This window comes from Oryzias latipes, chromosome 7 (assembly GCF_002234675.1).
Source record: "Oryzias latipes chromosome 7, ASM223467v1".
NCBI lineage: Eukaryota > Metazoa > Chordata > Actinopteri > Beloniformes > Adrianichthyidae > Oryzias > Oryzias latipes.
Window position 1 is genome coordinate 24376864 of NC_019865.2, and position 23465 is coordinate 24400328.

General features: G+C 43.0%; 1 protein-coding gene across 2 annotated transcripts in view; it reads left to right on the plus strand.

The window, feature by feature from the left end:
• Positions 1 to 23465, plus strand: part of LOC101161224 (ankyrin repeat domain-containing protein SOWAHA) — a 51584-nt gene that overhangs the window by 22119 nt on the left and 6000 nt on the right. The window contains exons 5-13 of one of the 2 annotated variants that reach the window (XM_020701589.2): positions 924 to 980; positions 1289 to 1390; positions 4556 to 4567; positions 4688 to 4690; positions 8778 to 8864; positions 12414 to 12416; positions 12763 to 12765; positions 14034 to 14106; positions 14324 to 14419. In XM_020701589.2, coding sequence (XP_020557248.1) covers positions 924 to 980; positions 1289 to 1390; positions 4556 to 4567; positions 4688 to 4690; positions 8778 to 8864; positions 12414 to 12416; positions 12763 to 12765; positions 14034 to 14106; positions 14324 to 14419 — 436 coding nt within the window. Of the gene's footprint in view, positions 1 to 923; positions 981 to 1288; positions 1391 to 4555; positions 4568 to 4687; positions 4691 to 8777; positions 8865 to 12413; positions 12766 to 14033; positions 14107 to 14323; positions 14420 to 23465 lie in introns of both variants that reach the window. The other variant, XR_002289689.2, reaches the window with a different exon arrangement.

A 23465-nucleotide genomic window follows, 5' to 3' on the forward strand; every position in this document is an offset into this window, starting at 1 on the left:
TAGCTAAAAACTGCATCATCATAATTAAAAGTGGAAACAATTTTACAAAATAAAAAAAATATAGCTGGAGTGGGGACTTTAAAGGGCTTTCATCATGCAAAATCACTTTTTTGAGCTTTTAAGTGGATTTTAACATTCATTCCTCACTATATAAACTGGGTCTAGGTTAACGCCATGAAATGGGCGGCACCCATAAGAAGCGAAAGGCGGAGCCTCAGACATCAAGTCGTCTTACTTGGTTGGAAAGAACTCAGGAAAATAGCTAATTTTTTTTTTTTAAAGTGTTCTTTTGTGTGCCAAAGGTAATTATAATATTCATGGATATAGTTTACTATAAAAGGCTATAGACTAGCAGGAGATAGGAATAAAAATTCCTCCTTAGGCCTTCCCTGGAGTACATGCAGTCTCTCTTTAGTCCACAGTGTTGTCCTGTCTTCTGTGTCTGTTATTGTGTTTTTTCACCAAATCTACACGTCAGACAGGAAAAGTATCTCCAATTTCAAACATGAAAGGGCCGACTGTTTGAACATGCTGTGTGATCTTGAAAGGACTAAACAATTCTATCATCTCATAAATCGACCAAATGAGTTTCCTACGCTGTTTCTCCTTTAAGTCTGACCTAAAGTGTTGCAGAAGCAGGTTTCTTTTTGGTTACCTGTGAATTGGATTGTTATTAATTAACCCTTTTTGTGTTAAAGTATCACCTCGGTCTTGTTATTCCTGTATGTGTCTGACGCCCTTTGGTCGCGACGCGTCAGCTGGAAGGCATCACAGTAGTGTGTGACCCGTGTGTGAAAGCGTCTGTTTGTGTCCTGTGATGTGGAAGCCTGGTGATAGGGGACACTTAGCGAGTATCAAAGCGCAGCGCTTCGTCACCTCTGAGCGATAGCCGTTTGTTGTTTTTTTTTTTGTGTGTGTCTCAGTCCGAGTCGGAGCATGACGAGGAGAGCACGGGCAGCATGGGCTCCGCTTCTGTCGCAGTAAGTCCTCTTCAACTTTTTTCCACTTTGTTAATTTTTTACAGAGGGGTTAGAGCATTTTAGATGTCTAGAATGTAAAGATTGACTTTGTCTTCTCTAGAGAACACGACCTTTATGTGTTGGGTCTCACACTTATAGACTATAGTGTCTTCCCCTGTTAAACAAATAGGAAAAAGGCAACTTTTAAGCTCAGTGGAGCGTCATCAGGGGTGTTTCCCGCATTGTGTCAGTTAGCTGTGACCCTCTCCAGCTGGTAGGAACTGGATTTCGGGTTTGAGGCCACAGCAGGATGTGTGCTTGTGTTCCAGCTGGATCCTACAGAGAAAGAGTGGATCTACTCTGCGGCCAGTGCTCGAGTCCCTGAACTCTTGAAGCTGCTCGTGCAGGACCCTTCTCTGGCAAACAAGAAGGTAGCATCGTGTTCTAGTCCGTCTATTATCCAACTATTTCACTTGATTGTAACTGTTATTTTTAGTTGTTATGCATGAGAGAAGTAAAACCACAAAGTATGATGGGAAACATCATCAACTGCTGGTTTCCATTATGTCATGTTCCAAAAAGGAATCCAAATGAGACTGAGTTGGGAAGATGATCCGGTCAAGCAGTTCACTTCATTTCAGTTTATTTATAAAGTGCCAGTTCACAACCTAGGTTTTCTCAAGGCGCTACACAACATGCAAAAAGCAAACAAACAAACAAAACTGTTCTGACAGTACAAATGACAAAACAGAAGCATTTGAATTTAGTCTAACTTCAGACATCAGCTAATGAAGGACCTCATTTCAAAACAAGCTTTATGTTAAGCTACTTCAGTGTTTCTGTGTTTGCTCTGCTTGTTTTTTTGTTTTGTTTTGCATTGTAGCATTGACTCTAAATGAGAACTGGACTGAGTGACCCCTCCCCCCTCACGTTCCAAACAGGAAGTACCTGCTGGTCCCAAGAAGCCAAAATCCCATAGACCTCTATAGAGAAATAAACAGCTGTTACTCTATCATTCTGTATCTCAGAATAACCATTCTTGCTCTAATCATTTGTTTCTATATATTCTTGCTAATCCAATTTTGTTTTTGATAATATTTTTTCTTTATCTTAAGTTATTCAAGTTAAAAAATGACCAATCAGATGCCTCAGTAAAAGCATGTGGTGCCTGCTGGCACCCCACCTCAAACGTTTGATTGACAGATTATTCCCGAGCTGCTTTCAGTGGTAGGGGTGTGGTCTTCCAACAAGCTCACTCCTGATTGGCGACAAGAGTTGCCATAAAAATGTATGTTGACTCGGACCAACCATCACTGTCGTCCGGCTCCAACATGGCGACGTCCATATCGCAGAAAAACGGAGTCTGAATTGGCTTTATTTTGCTGGAGCTGGAAGTAAGCCGTTTTTCATGGTTGATGTCACAAGCACTCAGTCCAGATCTGTCTTATACAGTCAATGCATTGTAGCTAGTTGCAAAAGCTAGCTGGCTAGCTATTGTAGCTAGCTGCAAACTACTAATAAGCAATGCACAGCATTTCTCAGTACAGTGGTAAATTCTGACATTTAAAAAAATGTGTGCCGCGGGATTTTTGTCAAGGTTAAAGTGTGCCGTGGCTCAAAAAAGGTTGAAAAACACTGGGCTAAACACATAAATGCACATCCATCCTTGCAAAAGTCAGGATGTTGTTTGCTTTCGTGGGAGAAACAACGCAGAAACGCTGCTGAGGCCGACTTTGGAATGATGTCATGAAATGGGCGGAGCAAAAGGTGGTGCCATAAAGATCGGGGGGGGGGGGGCTTACTTTTGGGGTTGGAAAAGAACTAAATAACTATAATTTCATAAAAAAATCTGTTCTTTAGTGTGCCAAAGGTAAAATATTAATGTCAGAAGTCAGAGCTCTGTCTCCCCCTCTGGTCACCGGAAAAACCGTCTCCTTGAGATTTAAATGCACTTCATCTCCCAGCAACCCCAGTGGACAGTTCCTGGATGCCACACACCCGACTTTCATTTGTAATCACTCACAGTACGCTTAAGCACTGTACTGAGCCTCACTCAGTGTGAAGTATGGATTGTTCCACTCTGCCTGCTTTACCGAGCGTTATATCCCGGCCTTGATCTTCTGATTTCCTGACCCTGTTTTGTCTCTGACTCTATTTACCTGCCGCCTGCTCCGACTCTCGTCTGGATCCTGACTACTCTCGTTTCCTCTCTGATGCTCCCATGCTCTTATTGACCCCTGCCTGCCTGACCCTGATTTAGCTTTGTGGACTTTCGGCTGAGCTAATAAACCGGCTGCAGTTAGAACCAGCCGTCTGCCTGTTTTGTGAGACTCATCATATATATGGATTTAGTTTACTATACAAGGCTTAAGAATGGCACAATATGGGCCCTTTAAAATCGAACTGTATTTTACACAATTAAACTGAATTGTGGGAAAAGTATATCTTTGCATCCTGATTCCAAACCATTAGGTTGATGTTGACAGTGTCAAACGTGTGTTGCACCAAAATAAAGAAGGCTTGAATACTTTATTGTTTTACACCAGGATTAGAGTAAGTCCACTTCTTAAGATTTTTCTTCAGGTTTTTCTTAAGTTTTTAGTCTTTTGATGTTCTTTTGTGAAACACAAATCATATATCAAAACAAAACCATGACTCAAAAATGGAGATTTAAACCAAATTGTGGGGAAAGTGAATAACAGACAATCAAAAAGCAAAAACTGAACCCATGTTGGATTTAAGTTCTGATAAACTACAATTTTCTTCATGTGAAGGAGAAGTAAATACGTAAAGAATCAAATTTAACAAAAATATAAATACATTAATTTCAGTTGATAAATGATAAAAAAATTGACATTTCAAGTGGAAGAAGAGAATGTGTTGATAAGTTCCAACCTTAAGTTTTTCGTTTTCTTTTAATATAATTTCAAATATATTAAAATAAATATACTTCATTCAAAGTAACTTTTTCTGATTTAGCTTTTTTTTTTTAACTTAAAATAACCATTCATTTCATGGTTGATTTACTGTTTCCAAAGGTGGGTGACAGGCAAAGATTTGAGACACGAGTCGCAACTCAAGGATTTGAGACTTGATGTTTGGGACTTGTTTACAAAGTTCATTAGTTAAATTTTACCCACCAGGTTGTCACGTCTAAAAATCAAGCTCTTTTTGTAAAAGGTTTTCCATTAGGAATGCAGAAACACCAACTTCCTGTTTCTGTCCCCACACAAGTTGTTTGAAAGTAGTTTACTGACAATTTACTACAATAAAATATTTGTTTTAACAACCAGTTTCAAAGCTTGAGACCATCTTGGACTTGTGAGCATCTCTGACTGTTTCTTCCATTGTGAAGCATACTATATATTTATGATCATTTTTATTTTTAACATTTAAGTTTAGCCTTTGATGGTTATGTTGGAGTGTTTGATCATTTTTCTATAATTATTTTACAGATACTTTTTGTTGTGGCATCCTCATTCTATAGAATATTTGAATACACTTTAAAACTGTACATGTTTCTGTGGGTTTAGAGATGTCACATGGCTAACATGTGACTTTCTACTTCCATATGCATCTTGGTGCAATGAAACCAGGACTTCACCTCGGTGAGTATTTCATGATTTTTTTACCATGTTGCAGTTACAATCTGTGACCTGACCCGACCCTTTTCTCTCTGCTGTTTTCACACATGATGGCTCCTGACTGTGGCGATAACCACTTCTCAGGGGGTAAGTTCCATCAGTCATACTTCTTCTCTCTCAGCTTTGTTTGCAGATAGCACCCAGCCAGATGGATGGCTTCTCCTCGAACGTTCGGCCCCAAGGTTGTCCGGCCGTCAAGCGCGATTCCCTCTCTCTGGCAGCCGCATTTTGCTTCTGTAACTTCCACCGGCCCATTGTGCCGGATTCTTCCCCTAAATAGTCTTCCGAGAAACCCGTGTTAAAACATCCAGATCGTGCATTTCAAAGGTCCACCATCAAAAGGATTATGAAAGATAGCTTTTTAGCTCCTGCGCCCCTCCTGACAACCCAAATCCTTTTATTTGTCTCTGTGTGCGCTTAAGAGATTTGAGCTGATGTTTGTTGTCCCTCCCCTGTGTCACAGTTCTCACACTGTCCTGTGGCCGCAGCAGACCACCTTCTAAGAGTAGCCCTAAGCCTCTGCCATCTCCACCCGGACAAGATAACACGGCCGCCATTGAAGTGCAAGGAGATGAGGAAAGGGGGGGATGGAGATTAAGGAGAGTCTTAATGCGCCACAAAGACTTCACCCACTTAAAGATAATCTGAAAGTTATAGAGCGGCCTGGGATTAATTGTAGAACAATGCTGCTGTGTCCCTGGGAAGGTGCTAAACCCTCCTCAGGCCTCTTTGATGTTTTCAGACTTCGACCTGCGTTTATGAAGAAGAGGCCAGGCCTTTTTTTGAAAAAACTGAAAAAGTGGGAGCTGTAAGGGTTCGATACCCATCCCTTGATTTTGCAGAAGTTGATCCTAGCGTACCAGATGATGGGCTTTAAATCTGGTGTTTGACCTGGACTGAAGGGATTATCCATCTTCCTAGCAGCACTGGAGTACTTCCTCTGCCTACCAAAGATTTAAAGTTGTAAATACAGTAGTCCCTCAGGAATTACGTCTTAAAAATAATTTGTAAAATCTGCACCATATTAGGACGCACCAGATTATGAGGCGTACCGTCAATGAATGGTATCTTTTTTAATTTAGGTCATAAATAAGGAGTACCGAATCATGAGACACTTTAAGTGAGACAAAAGAGTCAGAGAGAAGTCCATTAGGCTTTATTAACCGCGTTCACAGTAACTATAGTACTTGTTTTTAACGCGCTACACGTTAGCCGCGCTAAGCTTATATCATTAACTCCAAAGCTTGTTAGTAACACGTAAAAAAATCACATAATGTTAGTTTTGTTTGCATGTTTACAATACTTACAATACGACGTTCTAAATTGATCAGTAACCACGCTAACTACCAACCTTGTTGGCTACATGTAAAACAAAACACAGTCTGATACCGCTACATGTTAGCTGCATTAGCATATTTACAAAACACCCAAACTTTTTTGCAACTCATGAAAAAAGAGATTAACACAGCTAAAACAAGAGTTACTGTGACTACGCTAACGCCCAACCTTGTTAGTAACAAGCAGAAAAAGAACACAGTCTGACACCTCTGCATATTAGCTGCGTTAGAATGTTTGCAATAACACCCAACCTCGTTTGCAACTCATAAATAATCAGACTGACATTTTGACAAAGCGCTGTGTACTTCTTAAGATTGCGTCGACCTCAGTGAGCACAACCAGTATCAATGCTTGTATAAAGGCCGTATCACACAGCCACTACGTACGTTTTACGCATATTGCGTAGATGAAAATTGGTGGAGATATGGCAAGATATATAAAAGTTGTGGTCTTTACGTGGAATTTTCACAGATGTATCTGGAATTAACTATGTCAAAACCACGTAAACAACGTAAAAGACCCAAAATGTATGGGTCAATTACATAGTTTGAACATGATGTTTTCACCGTGTGCGCCATATAAAAGGTATACATTGGTGGTACATGCGTGAGTCAGTTGAACATATGTGGAACGGTTGTGGAAAGCCACAAAGTTGCGTATGCATCTTGAAAAATGTCCCAAAATTGCGTAAGATTTACGTAATAATTGCATATAAACTACGTAAAATACGGAGAAACTGTGTGATTCTCAACCAATCAAACATTTTGAATAGCTCAAAACCGAATAAATGTAAAGACCTGTCGGTCGAAACCCTCGACGAACATCTGCGCACATCGACGAATCATGAACGCACTTCTGCACATCACGTAAGACCGATATTTCATGCGTGCAAAATGTGGAGGGTTGTTTTTTTTTTTTAAATTAAGAATTTTTAGTACAAAAAATGAAGTGCGAAAAATACTGTAGTTGTCTTAGTTTTTACAATGTTTTAAGGCTGTAAAACTCCTCACTACACACTGTTTACATTTTCTCAGACAGACATGAACATTTTTACACTTTTCAGTCTTGTTTAAACTCTCACAAAAATCCTGTAGTAAAAAACGAAAACTAAGATCCAATGGCAACCGAAAAATGTGCGTTAATTTGACAACTGTACGCTCTCTGTAATGGAGATGCTACACTGAGAGAATAAGTCTACAGCCAATCAGGACACAGAACACAATGTGCGATAAAAAAACAAAAGAGAAAAATTCCAAGACCGCTAACTGATACATATATATATTTTTTTGTCACTTTATTTTTTTTTTGTCTTATTGTATTTTATTTTGTATTTTTGAAGTAAGATTCCCCGTTCAGACTGGAGTTTGAAGAGAAATGGAATTTCAATTTCCATGTATGTCAAAACATCATAGAGATTGACCATAAAGTTTACTTTGACTTTGACAACTGTATTGAAACGATGCAACACGGGTAATGTCACTCAAACCCAACGCCTCTCACACCAGCCTCCTTCTCTTTTCTTTTCCTTGTGCGCCCCCCCATCCCCGCTACGACTGACTTCCTCTGCCAAGCAGTTTGTAAGTACATCATTCACCCATCACTCCTCCATCTTTCTCCACATGCAGGACAGACAGGGCTATGTCCCTCCTGTCAGGGTCAGCTCTGTTTAGACATCACTTCCCTCACTGGGGAGCTCCTGGCGGGGCATGAGTCCTCCCCCATGAGCGCTTGGACAGGTGGAGGCGAGGGCGGAGGGTCAGGACAGAAACAAGAGAAGCTGCATCCTGTTCAGCCTCGTCCATCACTCTTGCCTGCTGAGAGGCCGCCCGAGTCGCCTGTCAGGCAGCCTTTTGTCCGGTCTGTCTTCAGATGTGACGGAGGACAGGACCAAAGAGGTGGAGATACTCCAGCCAGACACCATCCATCACTATCTGTCTCCCTGACGTAGATGCCTGTCTCTTCCTCGTTGGCCTGATGGAGTTGTTTCTGTTTCCATCAGTAAACCAGGCGAGGCCTCCATTTTCTTTTAGAAAATAGACTTTGTTCCGGAGCAGCAATAGGTGAGACACCTGAAATACAAACGCTCCTTAAAGATGAGGTTTGTTGCATCTTGGGCCTTTTTTTTTTTTTTTTACACAGAAAGCTAGGTTTTTATGATCTTATTTTTTTATTTTCCTATTAAACCAAATAAAGAAATGAAGATTGATAGCATGAATAGAAATAACATTGTTTAACTAAAGATCATTTCAAATCTTTATTTAATGCTAACATAGTAAGTGGGACAAGTTTAGCCTCCTAGCATTTGTGATGTCATCGTTTCTCAGTAAAACCTGCAGGTCGTAGATTTTCGATTCATCCATCGTCTGCAGTAATCCAGAAATGGGTCTGGCTTGATTTGTCGTGTCATGTGAGGGCGCAGATGCAATCACATCCACACATTCACCTGTTGCCACAGTCCGTAATAAAGCTGTTGAAGACTTAGCTGGGGGGGGACAGGTGGAGGTGGTTTGCTGGTGTCTCCACGTAGATGCATGAGTGGCGTTGGGCGACGGGGGCCGCCGCTTCCCTCCCTGACGTGAGCTGACAGTGTAGCGCGGGTGTCTGGGTGGGTCTCCCCTCTGCAGGTCACACCAACATCATCAATCTTTTCCGCTCGACAGGCGGTTGAGCCTCCCCCTCCACCCCTCCACCTCTAACTATGGGCACAGAGCGGTGTTGTTTTGTAATTAGGCTCTGTTAGATGGCAGGAAACCATCCCATCCCTCCTCCCCTCAGACAACCAGTAGGAGTTTGTGAATAGTTTAGGACCAACGCCTTCTCCCTTCATTGCTAACAGACTGCTCTGCACTGGGCCGCCAAACATGGCAACGAGGACATGATGACGTTGGTGGCTGACGCCGGAGCCGATGTCAACTTGAAATCAGTGAGTTTTCTCTTCACATTTAGGCCAAATATAAAGAAGACTTTAATAGGCTTAAGAAAAAAACTTTAAAAAGTTAAAAGATGCATCATTCATGACTATAATGAACTCAGAAAGAAACTTATTAGTCCTAAAAAAAGAAAAGAAGCTTAAATTCTTCTAAAATGAGTATGAAATAAGTTATAATTTTAATAATTCCTTTTACATATCTAATAAACTTCATTAAAAATAGCTAAATTTGTGATAAAGTGTAAAAAATGTCAAAATATACCTCAGATAACTTGATGTTCTCACCTGTGCTAGGATAGGCTCCAGCAACCCTCGTGACCTTGCACGAGGATGAAGCAGGTCTTATTAAATGCATCGGTGAATACGTTACACTGATGCTGGAGCTAGACAGTAAAACTGCCACAAGAGAACTGGAAACCACCATGAAACATGTCTGGAAAATGAAAAAATTGTTACAGCAGTTGAAGATCAGTTAGGCCTTTGTCATAATTGCCCTTAAGGGGCAGGTACGGGCTGGCTGCAGGGGTAAAAAAGGGGCAAACCTGTAAATTTTACACAGCTTAACCCTTGTGCTATCTTAGATGACCCCACCCTTACATTGACGTGTTCTCCCTATCATGACAAAGGTGGATAAAGGTGGAAAGATTTCATGTAATCCACAGATCACAAATCATTGAAGAAAAAAGGTTCAGAGCACTGTCTAGTGCAGGGGTCGGGAACCTTTTTGGCCAAGAGAGCCATAAATGCCACATATTTTGAAATGTAATTTCGAAAGAGCCATACAATAATGTAGTGTCCCTTTCCCACACTGAGGCACGGAGACTTAACCTCTTTTAAAGTTCTTTATTCCGATTACTGCAGACCGCAACAAACGCCGTACAATTAATTCAGCAACTCCTGAATCTCTCCCGCCGACACGAGAGCGCTTCTCCCAACTTTATATTCCCCTGCTCCCGCTGCAGCCCTCCCATTTCCCTTATTCGGCCCATAGCTGAACCCCATTGGTCCAAACTACCTAACAACAGGCTGAGCGACAGAACTGAGGGCCAATCAGATCTCTGCTTGACGCGTTCAATGAACTCCAGAACTTTTAACGCGGCCCAACAGCCATCCAACTCAGTCCGCGACAATATGTTTAAAACTAAATATACAAATGAATGTGTACATTTGATTTAATTTCAACATTTTTAAAGTACAATAAGTCTGTGGATTCTTTTTAATAACATTGTTATTCTGTTGCTAATAAATGATGAGTATTTCTCGTGGTAGTTTTGCTGATGGTCTAGTCTGGTTTACTTGGTGAGTTTCTGCTTCATGCAGGCGTTGAGACTTTAAACGTGATCGTAGGTCTGAATGTTCTTTAAATGTGCGACAGACTGATCACATGCAGACGTGGAGCCAAACACACACTCACACGCTGCAGTGAGTGACGGGCAGCGGGTTTTACGTATTTACATTCCCTGCGCGATTCACCTGCTGCCTGTCCCCACAACCCCTCACCCGCACCCTCTGCTTTCTTCCTCACACATCCCGTCCCCGCAACTGCGCGCTCTTTCTCAGAGACAGGAGCGTGTAGTTTTAGGCACGGCAATTCACAGGTTTCCAGCTGGTACAAACTCTGTGAAATAATAGATAATAGTAACTGATAGCGCTGGCGCAGATTTCTCTCTCTAAGCACCGCTACTACTGCGCGCCTCTGGCATCGCATCGCGCCCGAGAAGGACTGGTCTAATGAAAAAAAAAAACTATAATTAAAGATTTGTCTGCGAGCCACATGTGACCATCAAAAGAGCCATATATGGCTCGCGAGCCATAGGTTCCCGACCCCTGGTCTAGTGGGTCTACATGACCCAACTCCCAATGTTAAAGTGCCCAGGATAACACAAGGGTTACATAATAACCCATTCAAATTAGCAACTCGGCTCTTGTATCCCCTCACTTCCTCCCCCTCTCTCTTCTTTTATGTTTCCGTTACCCCCCTCCTCACATTTTTCCCCTCTGCCTCCCCTTAAAAAAATAAAAATAAATATATATATATATATATAAACAAAAAGGGGTTTATAGAAATTTACACTCTGGTTATCCAAAGATTCATAACCTTGTTTTGTAATACTAAAACCTGTCCAAAGCAAGAGGCCTTCAGCTCTCATCTGTTTGCTCAGTTGTTGGTCAGAACAAGTTTAAAAATGATAATAATAAATTAAATAAAAAATAAACAATACATATGTTTTCCACATTATTTTTTTCAATAATTGCTATTTTTACTGTTGTTATACAATCAACTAATGTTTGACCTTCACTACAAAAACAACTTTAGAAATTTGAAATAAATTATAACTTTATGTTTAAAAAATACAATAAATAAAGAATAATTAGCTTTAGGACATGCTTCTAATTCCCTAATGTACATACAGTCCTACCTTGCAAGAAAAAGTAGTTACAGTGAAAAAAGATGTTCAAAATAAAACTCTCAAAAGTTTTTAGCTATACCAGAATTTTCTGCACTATAAAGCGACTTAAAACCCTGCGTTTTTTCAAAATATGACTGCGCCGTACAATCAAGAGGGCTTTCTACATGGATTAATTCTGGCTTACTCATTTTAAATTCGTTTTGTGCATTTTCCACGTATGAATTTCCGTCTTTCGTGATACATGCGTGATGTACGTCATTCATAAGCGTTTCTTGCATTCGTCATTCGTCGATGTCCATCAAGGGTTTCGGCTGACGGGTCTTTACAGAAATGCGATTTTAAGCTGTTCAAATCTTTGTTCGGTTGAGAATTACGCAGTCTGTGAGTATTTTATGTAGATTATATGCAATTATTATGTAATTCTTACACAATTGTGGGTGATTTTTGCTAGATTCATATGCAGATTTGTGGCTTTCCACGACCGTTCCATATATGTCGAACTGACTTTTCACGCATGTATCACCGATGTATAACTTTTTTATCACGTTATATCACGCACATGTCACGTTAAAATTATGTAACTGACAAACGGATTTTGAGCCAGATTTGGCTTTTGCGTAGATTTACGTGTTCTTGTCATGCTTTTTTTGTACTTCCTTGGTTTTAACGTGGTTCATTTGTAAGACATTTGTGAAAAATTCACCTAAAGACCACAACTTTTCTCACTTTTTCAACATTCACGTATAACCAATTTTCATTCGTTTAATATGCCCAAATTGTGCATAGTGGCTGTGTGACACGGCCTTTGTAATCCCGTGGAAAATACGTTACATTATGACTTCTTAAAATTCTTTTAAACATGATTAGTTTAGCTTGTTTTTTAAATCATACCTGTTTCACACTTTTATTTTCCTAATCCAACACTCTACAGAAAAAAGTCTTATGATTATGAAATGATGAACTTTTACAAATTTCGTACCTTTTACGCAGGTTTTTGAAGCTTGCAGTCTTCATCAAAGTCAAATGAACATGTCTAAACGTGTAATGTCAGATCAGCAGACTAGCTCTTAAGTGTTTTGCTGTTGACCCAGAGCCTTCATGTGGGATTTTCCTGTTTTCTTTTCTCTTGCAGCACGTGAGTAGCTGTTTTGGCGCCGTGGTGGGCATGGTACCTCGCTGCCGAGACGCTCCCATAGGATCTCTGTGGAGATCCAGCTGTGCAAATTGCAAAGTGGCAGCGCGTCCAGTGAGGCCGTGGGGTTCCGCAGCTAATAAATCACGTCATGTCATGTTAATTGTTTCCCAAAACACTGCGTCTTATGTGCGAGCATGCACCAGTTCACAGCCATGCAATTTTCACCGAATTACCACGCAATTATGTTTTTGTCATTATCTGGTGTTTCCATAACCTCCTCTAATTTGTACGTTTTTTTTTCCCCACTGTGTTTTGACCGGCTGGGTTTGGACCTGGGAAATTCAAGGGGGTAGGTTCTAAACCCATCCAGCACACGCCACAAATGCACAGAAAGATTCTAACAGATTTACACCAAAAAGAAGTTCTGCAAGATCCTTATATTTTTTATCTGGATTATCTTAATAGATTCAATTGTTTTTAACTATTTTAACATCTATCTATACTGGTGAGCTATTGGTTACTTGAAAAGTGTCCGTTAAAGTGTGATGAGTTTAGATTTGGGTGACTTCGGTACGGTGGCCCTGAAGTCCAAATCACACCAACAAATTACTCAAAGCAAAAACATTTGAAAGATCACAACTACATTTAAAAAAGCAAAACAAACAATAAAACAGCATTACATTTTAAACAAACAAAATTCAGAAACACTTTTCCAAAAAAATGTAACAAAATTGAAACGTTTTGAAAAACAAAAGTAATTTCCAGAAGTTAAAATTAAATGTTAAAATACAAAAAACAATAACAACCCTAAAAAGGTACAGACTGGGACATCGGTGATTGGAGGATGACCTTTAAGTGTTTTTAAATGTGTTTTCAGAAATGGAATGATAGATAGATGGATAGATGGTTGGATGGAATGGTGGAGGGATGGATGGATGGATGCATAGATAAAATGGCTGAATGGGATGATTGATGAATGGATGGATGGATTGATTGATTGATGGATGGATGGATGTATTGATGGATGGATGAATGGAATGATGGATAGATGGATTGATTGATTGATTGATTGATTGAATGATTGATTGATTGATTGATTGATTGATTGATTGATTGATTGATTGATTGATTGATTGATTGATTGATTGATTGATTGATTGATTGATTGATTGATTGATTGATTGATACATGGATGGATGGATAGATGGTTGGATGGAATGGTGGAAGGATGGATGGCTGGATGGGATGATTGATGAATGGATGGATGTATTGATGGATGGATGAATGGAATAATAGATGGATACATGGATGGATGATGGATGGATGGATGGATGGAATGGTGGAAGGATGGATGGTTCGATGGATGCATAGATAAAATGGATGGCTGGATGGGATGATTGATGAATGGATGGATTGATGGATGGATGGATGGATGGATGGATGGATGGATGGAATGGTGGAAGGATGGATGGTTCGATGGATGCATAGATAAAATGGATGGCTGGATGGGATGATTGATGAATGGATTGATGGATGGATGGATACATAGATGGATAGATTGATGGATGCAGGCTCTCTGTGTATTTTATCCTGAATTTCTGTGTCTTTTCTGTGCAGGGATACACTCCTCTTCACATTGCAGCGTTACACGGCCATCAGCACATTCTGGACCTGCTCATAAAGACTTATGGTAAAATGTCTTTCTGTTTTTACCTGCCATGTTATGAAAATAGCTAAACATTTGAATTTGTGCTAATAAAAATAATAGATTTTAATTTTGAGCCGTTTACAGCAAACACCAGGAAGGTTTATGGTGAGATGCAGGAATGAACAGTGTTGTTGTGTGTCAGTGAAGTTGTTTATCTCCAACGTTTTTGGACAGTTTTCTCATTTTCTGCTCTTTACAGGGGCAAAAGAAAACTTACGGGACTACAGTGGACATCTTGCCTGTTATTATCTGAACATCAAAGACCCAGAAGGTCCAGGAGACGACAGAGAGCTGCGTGAGTTCTACATTTTCTAAAGTTTTATTTAACTCTTGTGCTATTCTAGGCACTTTAAAGGCCCGTTCACACCGGGACGAATTTCGCGCTTGATTTTCGCCGACGTTTAACGCCTCGTGAATAAACAAAGGGCACCAATGAGAGTGTGCACACCGACGCGAAAAAACGCCACGCGGCAAAGCGTCACAAAAAAAAAAAAAACTGGACTGTGGGTTGAGCACGTGATGCTGTAGTATCGCGAGAGCCGACGAGAGGAGTGTGGTGAGTTTACTTGGCGGCGCGTAAGTTGTGAACAAACATTTTTGATTTATTTAATTACACCGCCATATTTAAATAATCCAGAAAGTTTAAAAAATAAAAATCTGAAAAAGTTTGTCAAGCATTTGCCAGCCTGGATGACCTGGAGGACCTGGAGGATCTGGAGAATTACATCGACGAGTGTTTCAATACCTGCCTCATGAAGAAATCCAACACCGCCACTCCGTCCACCAAACGCAACCGTCCCGAAGACTCCCCGGGGGCTGCCTCCTCCCCAGGCAGCAACATGAGTGATATCCTGGATTCAATTGATAAAAGGCTCTCCAGCCTTGATTGCCGTTTAAATCTGCTGGAGATCCTCCATAAGGAATTCCAAGGTCTGCGAGAGTCTCTGGAGTTCAGCCAACAGCAGGTGCAGGAGCTCGCAGCGGAGAACCAGGCCCTCAGAGAGACCGTGAAGATCTTGGGCCACGACACCGCCCGTCTCTCTGAGGAAAACCGATCCATCAAGGAAACCCTCCTGGATCTTCAGGCGAGGAGCATGAGGGACAATCTAGTGTTCGCAGGGATTCCAGAAGAGGCAGGGGAAGTCCCGGAGAACATTGTTAAGTCCTTTATAGAGGTCCACCTGAAACTCCCCAAGGAAGAAGTCCAGAAGATCTCCTTCCACAGGGTTCACCGGCTCGGAGGAAAAAGGCCGGACAATCAGCGTCCCCGTCCTATTGTTGCTAAATTTGAACATTATAAACAAAAGATGCAGGTAAAAAGCAGAGGGCGCGAGCTGAAAGACACACATTACAGCGTGAATGATCAGTTTCCAGGCGAGATCCTCCGCCGTCGGAAAATCCTCTTCCCGCTGAGGAGGAAGCACCTGTCTGCTGGAGCACGCGCGGTGGTTGCTGTTGATAAACTTTTTGTGAATGGCAAGCTGTTCCGGGACCCAGAGGTAACACCCTGGCTGTGCTGAAGGCTTTCAGAGGCGCACTGACATCTGCGCTGCCCAGAAGAAACCCGCAAACTTATTTAACTGAATAGGAAATAATCGGATCATCAATAATCCACACCTCTCAGGAAAAGTGTTTTTTCTTTCTCTCACATTCATGTTTCTGTTGTTGTTTCGTTGTTTTTGTTTTTTGTTCTTTCTCTTTCCCTCTCTCTTTTCTCTTGTCCCCCCCCCTTCCCATGTCCTCATATGTGAATCAGGTAAAGTCAACGCAACCACGGTGAGTATTTATTTATGCACGGAACGGGCGCGCGCGCATACTAGCGCGCATAAGAGCATGCACACGCGATCCCGCACACACACGTTGATAAACTGCAAAAACCTCACTTAGGCTCACACAGGACGCACATAACATGCAGCTCATAGCCAAGATACGTTCACCCACAACGCATAGCGCTTGTCAGTGTAGCAGGTACGCACAGCGGGCACGCGCACACGGACGGGCACACGCACTATTTAGCCTTGCACTCTCCCGGTTAGAACAGCTATGAGCAGTCTTAACATCGTTAGCTGGAATGTGCGTGGACTTGGTTCTGGGCCAAAGAGATTGAAAGTGTTAAATCACCTGAATGATCTTAAAGCAGATATAGCTTTACTGCAGGAGACCCATTTATCTTTATCAGCTGGTCATCTCCTGTGCTGTTCCCAGTATCCAGCTATGTATTCTGCCAGTTTCAACTCCAAACAAAGAGGGGTTGCAGTTTTGATTAATAAAAATGTTACATTTACTCATAAGGATACAGTTACTGACCCAGAAGGCAGATTTGTAATCATTAATATATCCATCCAGAATAAAGACTTTTGCATCGCCAGCATCTATGGCCCGAATGTTGACGACTCTTCCTTCTTTCACAGATTCTTCACCTCACTCTCAGTTCACTCTGACTCCACAATCATTATAGGAGGAGACGTCAACCTTGTTTTGGACCCTGAACTTGACAGACTCAGCACGGCAGCAAACCAGCGTACATGGCGGTCTGCAAGTATTCTAAAGCAGTACATGAATGATCTGGGTCTCTGCGACGCTTGGCGCTCATGTCATCCAAGCACTAAGGGGTTCACCTTTTTTTCTCCAGTTCACCATTCACAATCTCGTTTAGATTATTTATTAGTCAGTAACTCCCTTTTGAAAGAAATTAAAAGTTCCAACATTCATCCAATTATTATCAGTGACCATGCACCAGTTTCTGTTACTATTTCAAGGGAAGTACCCAGACCCTCGGGTTCAACCTGGAGGTTTAATACGTCTCTGTTAAAAGACCAGGAATTTATTGAATTCTTTAAAAAAGAGTGGGCAACCTTCTTAGAATTCAACGATACTTCTGAAATATCACCAAGTATTCTTTGGGAAGCAGCAAAAGCAGTCATGAGAGGGAAAATCATCTCTTATTCAACGCATAAAAAACGCAAGGAGAAAGCAGATTTATTAGAATTAGGAAATAAAATAAAAACTCTGGAGACTGCTTATGCTGCTTCTGCACAGGAACACATACTGGGCGACCTGAAAAATTTAAAACTGCAGTTAAATGACATCATCAATAAACAAACACAATTCCAGATACAAAGGCTTCGACTGGAAAGATATGAAAACTCAAATAAATCTGGCAAATTTCTAGCTAATCAGCTTAAAATTAATAAAGAAAAATCAACAATCACTTCGATTATGGACCAAACAGGGAATGTCACCCATGACCCGGTAAAAATTAATAATGCGTTTAAAGACTTTTATCAAAACTTATACACTCCACAGATCAATCCATCAGAACAAAGCATCAACTCATTTCTCAACAATATAAACCTGCCCAAGTTAAACGAAGATCAAATCACAAATTTAGACTCTCCGCTCTCGTTGTCTGAGCTTCATGAAGCTCTGTTACTTATGCCTAATGGTAAAGCACCAGGGCCTGACGGCTTTCCTGCAGAGTTTTATAAGGAATTCTGGGAACAACTGGCACCAACGTTTTATAAAACGGTAAAATTTATCAATGAAAGCCAATCTCTACCACCTAACATGAACTCTGCCAACATTATCCTTCTTCTAAAACCAGACAAAGACCCCACAAGTCCTTCAAGCTATCGCCCCATTTCTTTAATTAATGCAGATGTAAAAATTATCTGCAAAGCACTAGCACAGAGAATAGAAAAAGTCACTCCTCACATAATTGACTTTGATCAAACTGGATTCATCAAAGGCAGACACTCGGATGACAATGTCCGCAGACTCGTTAACATAATAGACTTTGCCACCATCAAAAACCAGGAAATGACTATACTATCACTGGATGCTGAAAAAGCCTTTGATAGAGTAAATTGGAAGTTCCTCATTGCTGCCCTCCATAAGTTTGGGTTTGGAGAATCATTCATCAATTGGATCAAAATATTATATCACAACCCCAATGCATCAGTTAGAACTAATAAACAGACTTCCAACAGGTTTTTTCTTGGAAGAGGAACTAGACAGGGTTGCCCACTCTCCCCCTCGCTTTTTGCAATATTTATCGAGCCTCTAGCTGCAGCAATAAGACAGAATGAGAGTATTAAAGGAATTAAAACCAAACACAGCCATCATAAAATTAGTCTCTATGCAGATGACATATTACTGTTTTTAAGTAATATACATTCTGTAAATGAAACGGCAACAATCATTAATGAATTCTCTTCTATATCAGACTATTCCATTAATTGGAATAAATCTGTTTTATTACCACTGAACAGTAATGCGGAGCAAGGACTCACAATACCAGTTAAATCAGGCAATATAAAATATCTAGGTATTTATTTTTCCCCCAAAATATCAGAACTGGTGCTGCTAAACTACACCCCATTACTGAAAAACATACAGGACGACCTAACACGCTGGACCAACCTGCCTTTGTCCCTTATGGGCAAGGTAGCCACGGTTAAAATGAAAATCTTACCCAAAGTTAATTATCTCTTCTCAATGATTCCCACACAACCGCCATTAAAATGGTTCAAAACATTAGACTCATCCATATCAAGCTTTCTATGGAACAATAAACCTGCAAGAATTAGTCTAAAAACTTTAAAATCTGCAAAAAGCTGTGGAGGATTAGAATTACCTAACTTCCACAATTACTTTCTTGCAAATAGATTACAATACATCTTAAAATGGTTAAAAAATAATCCAGAAACCAACTCATGGTTAGACTTGGAACAGGCGTTATGTGGAAAGATCAACCTGTCAGATCTTCCATTTATTAGTCAAATAGTTAAAAAACAGGATTGTTTCAAAAGTATTAATATAAATGCCACTTTAACAGCCTGGTGGGAATTTCTCAAAATATCAAAATCATCAATTCAACCGTGCAAAATGACACCCATCTGGAACAACCCAGACATCCTCATAAACAAAAAAATTATCCACTTCCCAGCTTGGCAAGCAGGGGGCATAAAACAACTAGAGCACATAATTATTGATAGAAGATTCATAACTCCCCAGGAACTTCAAGACAAACATGGAATATATAACTTCTTGGAATATCAGCAACTTAAATCAATTATTACTAAAAAGTTTAAATACAGAGACAACGATTTAAAGCTACCAGATGTAGTTACCACTCTGATCAATTTCTCAATGAATAAAACTCTCTCCAAAATATACAAACTTTTATGTAATTTAGATAACAATATTTCACTTCCGACAACAAAATGGGATGCGGATTTGAGCATCAGCACAGATGAAAGTTTTTGGTCAGAACTTTGTTTAAACACCTTTAAAATGACAAAAAATCCAAATCTGCAGCTAATCCATTTCAAAACTCTTCACAGAATTTACTACACTGGACAGAGGATGTTCAAGATGGGTCTCAGTAACTCAGACATTTGTCAGCACTGTGACAGTAATCTACCCGACAATTACATGCATGCACTATGGTTCTGCACGCCTGTCCAGGCTCTCTGGCAGCAGGTATGTGCCGATCTATCAGTCTGGCTTAAGGTTTCAATCACAGCTTCACCGTCACTTTGTGTGCTTGGTGACATGAGTGCCATCGATGTAGAAGGAGGATTAGGCTCTATCATTTTCATAACTCTTTGCATTGCTAAAAAAACTATTTTAATAAATTGGAAAAGCAAAAAAAATATAAATATAAGTCAACACAGAAATCTGCTGCTTGATCATATCAGCTTGGAAAAAATGTCAGCCCAAATTTCAAGTAACTTTGAAAGAATTCGGTCTCTCTGGTCTCCCATAGCTAACTCCGTGACTTAGGGGGTGGGGGGGGCATGGTCGTCGCTGCTCCTTGCCCTTCTGCCGTGGGCCGGGGTGGGGGTCGGGGCCTCCGGTGCCTGGCCGGGGGTGGTGGGGGCTCCGTTGGTCGGGGGGTCGGGTCCGGCGCCTGGGTGGGGCGGCCTGGGGCGCTGCGTGGTCCTCTGGGCTTGGGTGTGGGGGTGCGTGGTGGGGGGGTGGGGTGGTGGTCTGGCTTGGCTTGGGGGGGTGGTCCCTTTGCCTGTGCTGGGGGGGGTTGGCGGGGGGCGCTGCTCGGGGGGGGGGCCCAGCGGCGCTGGATGGGCTTCCCGTCTACACCTGGGGCTGGGATCGGCCCTTCCCTGGCTCTGGGGCGGGACGGGACAACCCTCTTGGGGCCCCCGGTCGCTCTGGGTGTCATCCGCTTCGGCTGCGGGGTCTGGGGGTGGGGTGGGGTGGGGGTCTTGTCGGCCCTGTCCTGTGGGGGGGCATTCTGGGGGAGGGGGGGGGCCCTATTGGTACGGGGCAGGGGGGGTTGACGGGTCGGGGTCTCCGCTGAGGCCATCGGCGGTTTCCCCGGCCGGTTGGCTGCCTCGGTCCCGTCGAGGCCTGACCAGAGCTCTTCTAGGGCCGGCGTTTGGGGGTGGGGGCCTGGGCTTGCTCCGGGGGGGGGCGGCGCTTTCTGGCTCCCCTCTCTCTGTGTGGGGGTGGTGGTGCTGGGCCTGGGGTGTCTGCGCCTCCGGGGGTGGGGCCCCGGGGCTGGGTGGGCCTGGCCCCCTTGCTGGGGGGGGGGGCGGGGAACGGCTGTTTGACCACCGGGGGACAGTCTATCATCTGTCCCCAACTTACCCCCTTCCTCATATAACCTCATAATAGGGTGAGGGGGTGGGGGGCTTAGCCTGCGATGAGCCTTGGGGGGGGGGGGTTCACTAGGCAGTGACCCCCCTCCTGTGGTTGCCGTATGGAGTGGGCCCCCCCTCTTTCGGTTTTATTTGCACCTTAGACATGTAGGGCCCTTGGTAGGGGGGGTGCTTGGACATCACTGCCAGCAAGCAGCGGATGTCCTCCTAGCACCCTACCCGCCAATTTTAACCGCACCTTAGACATTTAGGGCCCCTTGGTGGGGAGGGTGAGGGGACGTCACTGTGAGTAATCAGGAGACGTCCCCTTAGTGCCCTACCCGCCAATTTTAACCGCACCCCCCTTAGTACACACACCCCTCCCCCCTCAATATATACATCCCAACATAAACACACACACATGCACACACACACTCTCTCAAACACACATACACGCACACACATTTTGCAAGGAAGGTGGGACCTAGGACCATCTGTCCCCTGCCTCTTCCCTGGTGGGGGGTACGGGCCCCTTTGCAACGGCGGCTGTGTCCCCGGGGTGCTGGCTTCCTGGGCCCGGCGGTGCTCTCTCCGCGCGGTGGGGGGGTTCACATTACATCTGAGCCGGGGGTGTTCGTGTCCCTGGGGGGTGGGTTCTGGTCCTTGCTCCTGAGTGCTGGGCCCCGCCAAATTTCCAACTGTGGCCGAGCCTGGTCGGGCCATATTTACAACACCCCTTGTGGGCCCTCTTTTTTCCCCGGGGTTCCCCCCTCCTGGGCGGGGGCGGCGGGCCCCTGCCTCGCTCCTCCCTGGACCAACCGTTGGCCGGGCGGATGGCTGCCTGGAGTGCGGAGTGGGTCTCCCTTGGGGGGTCCTGGCCCGTACCTGGGGTTGGGGCGGGGGGATGCCCGGAACTCCTGGGTGGTGGTGGGGTGCTCGTCTGGGGCTGTGGGCGTCCTTCTCCGGTGGGGCCCTGCGTTGGGTTCTCCCGGCGCGGCGGGGGGGCTGCTCTCCTGGTTGGGCTGGGGCGGCGCCCTCTTTCCCTCCGTGCCTCCCTGCTCTCTGGCTCTGGGGGCCTTGCGGCGGCCCTGCTGGCCCTGGCCTGGGTGGCGGGCTTGGTCGCCCGGGCGGCGGTTGTTCCCTGCCGGTTCCCGTGTGGTGTTGGGGGGAGTCCGGCTGCCGCTGCTGGTGCGGTGGGGGTCTTGGGGTGGGGATGGCTGGGCACTCTCCCTCCTTCTTTTCACGTTCCACCATCCATTTTAGAAGAACATAAACACTCACCTGAGCACAGGTGTCAGCTCAACAGACTGAATGACTGAAATATTTCACACTAGTTGGTTTTAAGGCATAAGTATGCGTGTGAACACTATCTGTTTTGTGTACATGTCGACAGGTGGACATTTTTGCAACTAACAAGTGTGTTTATAACATTTGAGTGTGTGTGTGGACAGGCTCCGCCCTTTTTTTTTTGTTTTTTTTTTACATTTGAACCTTACCATAATGATTAACAACCAGTAAACTTGTTGCTTTATGCTGCTTCATGGTCTTATCCCCCTTCCCCTCCTATTATCACCCCCTACCCCCCCTCTCTCTAACGTCCCTCTTTCTTCTTCCCCTCTTTCCTTTTCCGTCCGGTCCAACACCAAAGATTTTCAGACATGTTTGAAATTAATAAAGTTTGGCCTCAATTACAAAAGGGGTTTATTCAGACATACCTTTGGTTTGTCTGAAGATTAATAACCCCTCTTGTTAAAGTAAAATATGTCCAACCCAAGAGGCCCTCAGCTCTCATCTGTCTGCCTAGCTGTTGGACAGGACAAGTAGAAAAAAAAAAAAAAAAAAAAAAAACGCCTCTGGTTCGTTTTTTTTTTTTTGACGCCTCGTGTCGAAATCTATTCGACCAATGAGAATGGCGCTTTTCCACACGTGTCTGGAGCTTCTGAAGTTACAGTAAAACACAACTTGGGGGCGCTCAAACACAAAACTGTTTTGCTGAGCACACATACCAGCGAAGAAGATAGACGCCAAGTAGCGTCTACACAGCCACGAAGAAATAATGACGGACATTCTAAAATATCCCCGAACCAAGCACCAGTTGGAGCTACTGGTGCTTGAAATATTCATGTTTTCTTTGTATGATTCTGACAAGCGCGTAAATACTTGCTCTCTTCTTCTGAGTGAAAAGCGACTTTAAGAAGCGTAAAGTTGCGCAGCGCCACCTTGTGTACAGGAGTATTTCTGTTTACATTAAGCGCCATCTAATGTCAGGGAATGAAATTGCATGTTCGCTCGGCTCATCGTCAGCGAAAATCGCCTGGGTGTGAACACGAAAAACGTGGCGAAAAACGCTGGCGAATAATGCCTGGCGAATATTCGTCCCGGTGTGTACGGGCCTTAACATTGGGAGTTGGGTCTTCTAGACCCACTAGACAGTACGCTGAACCTTTTGTCTTCCATTATTTGTGATCTTCACTGGTGTCCATGGATTACATGAAATCTTTCCACCTTTATCCACCTTTGTCATGGGAGGGAGAACACGTCAAAGCAAGGGTGGGGTCATCTAAGATAGCACAAGGGTTAACATTTGTTTCACTTTATTAAGATCATTTCATAAAGTCCTAGAAGCTGTCAGCTAGAATTTATTTATAAATTTAACATACTTTTCAATACAAAACATCTTATAAATACTTAAGGCTTAAACACATAAAATCTAAAATATTATGATAATAGAATTACATA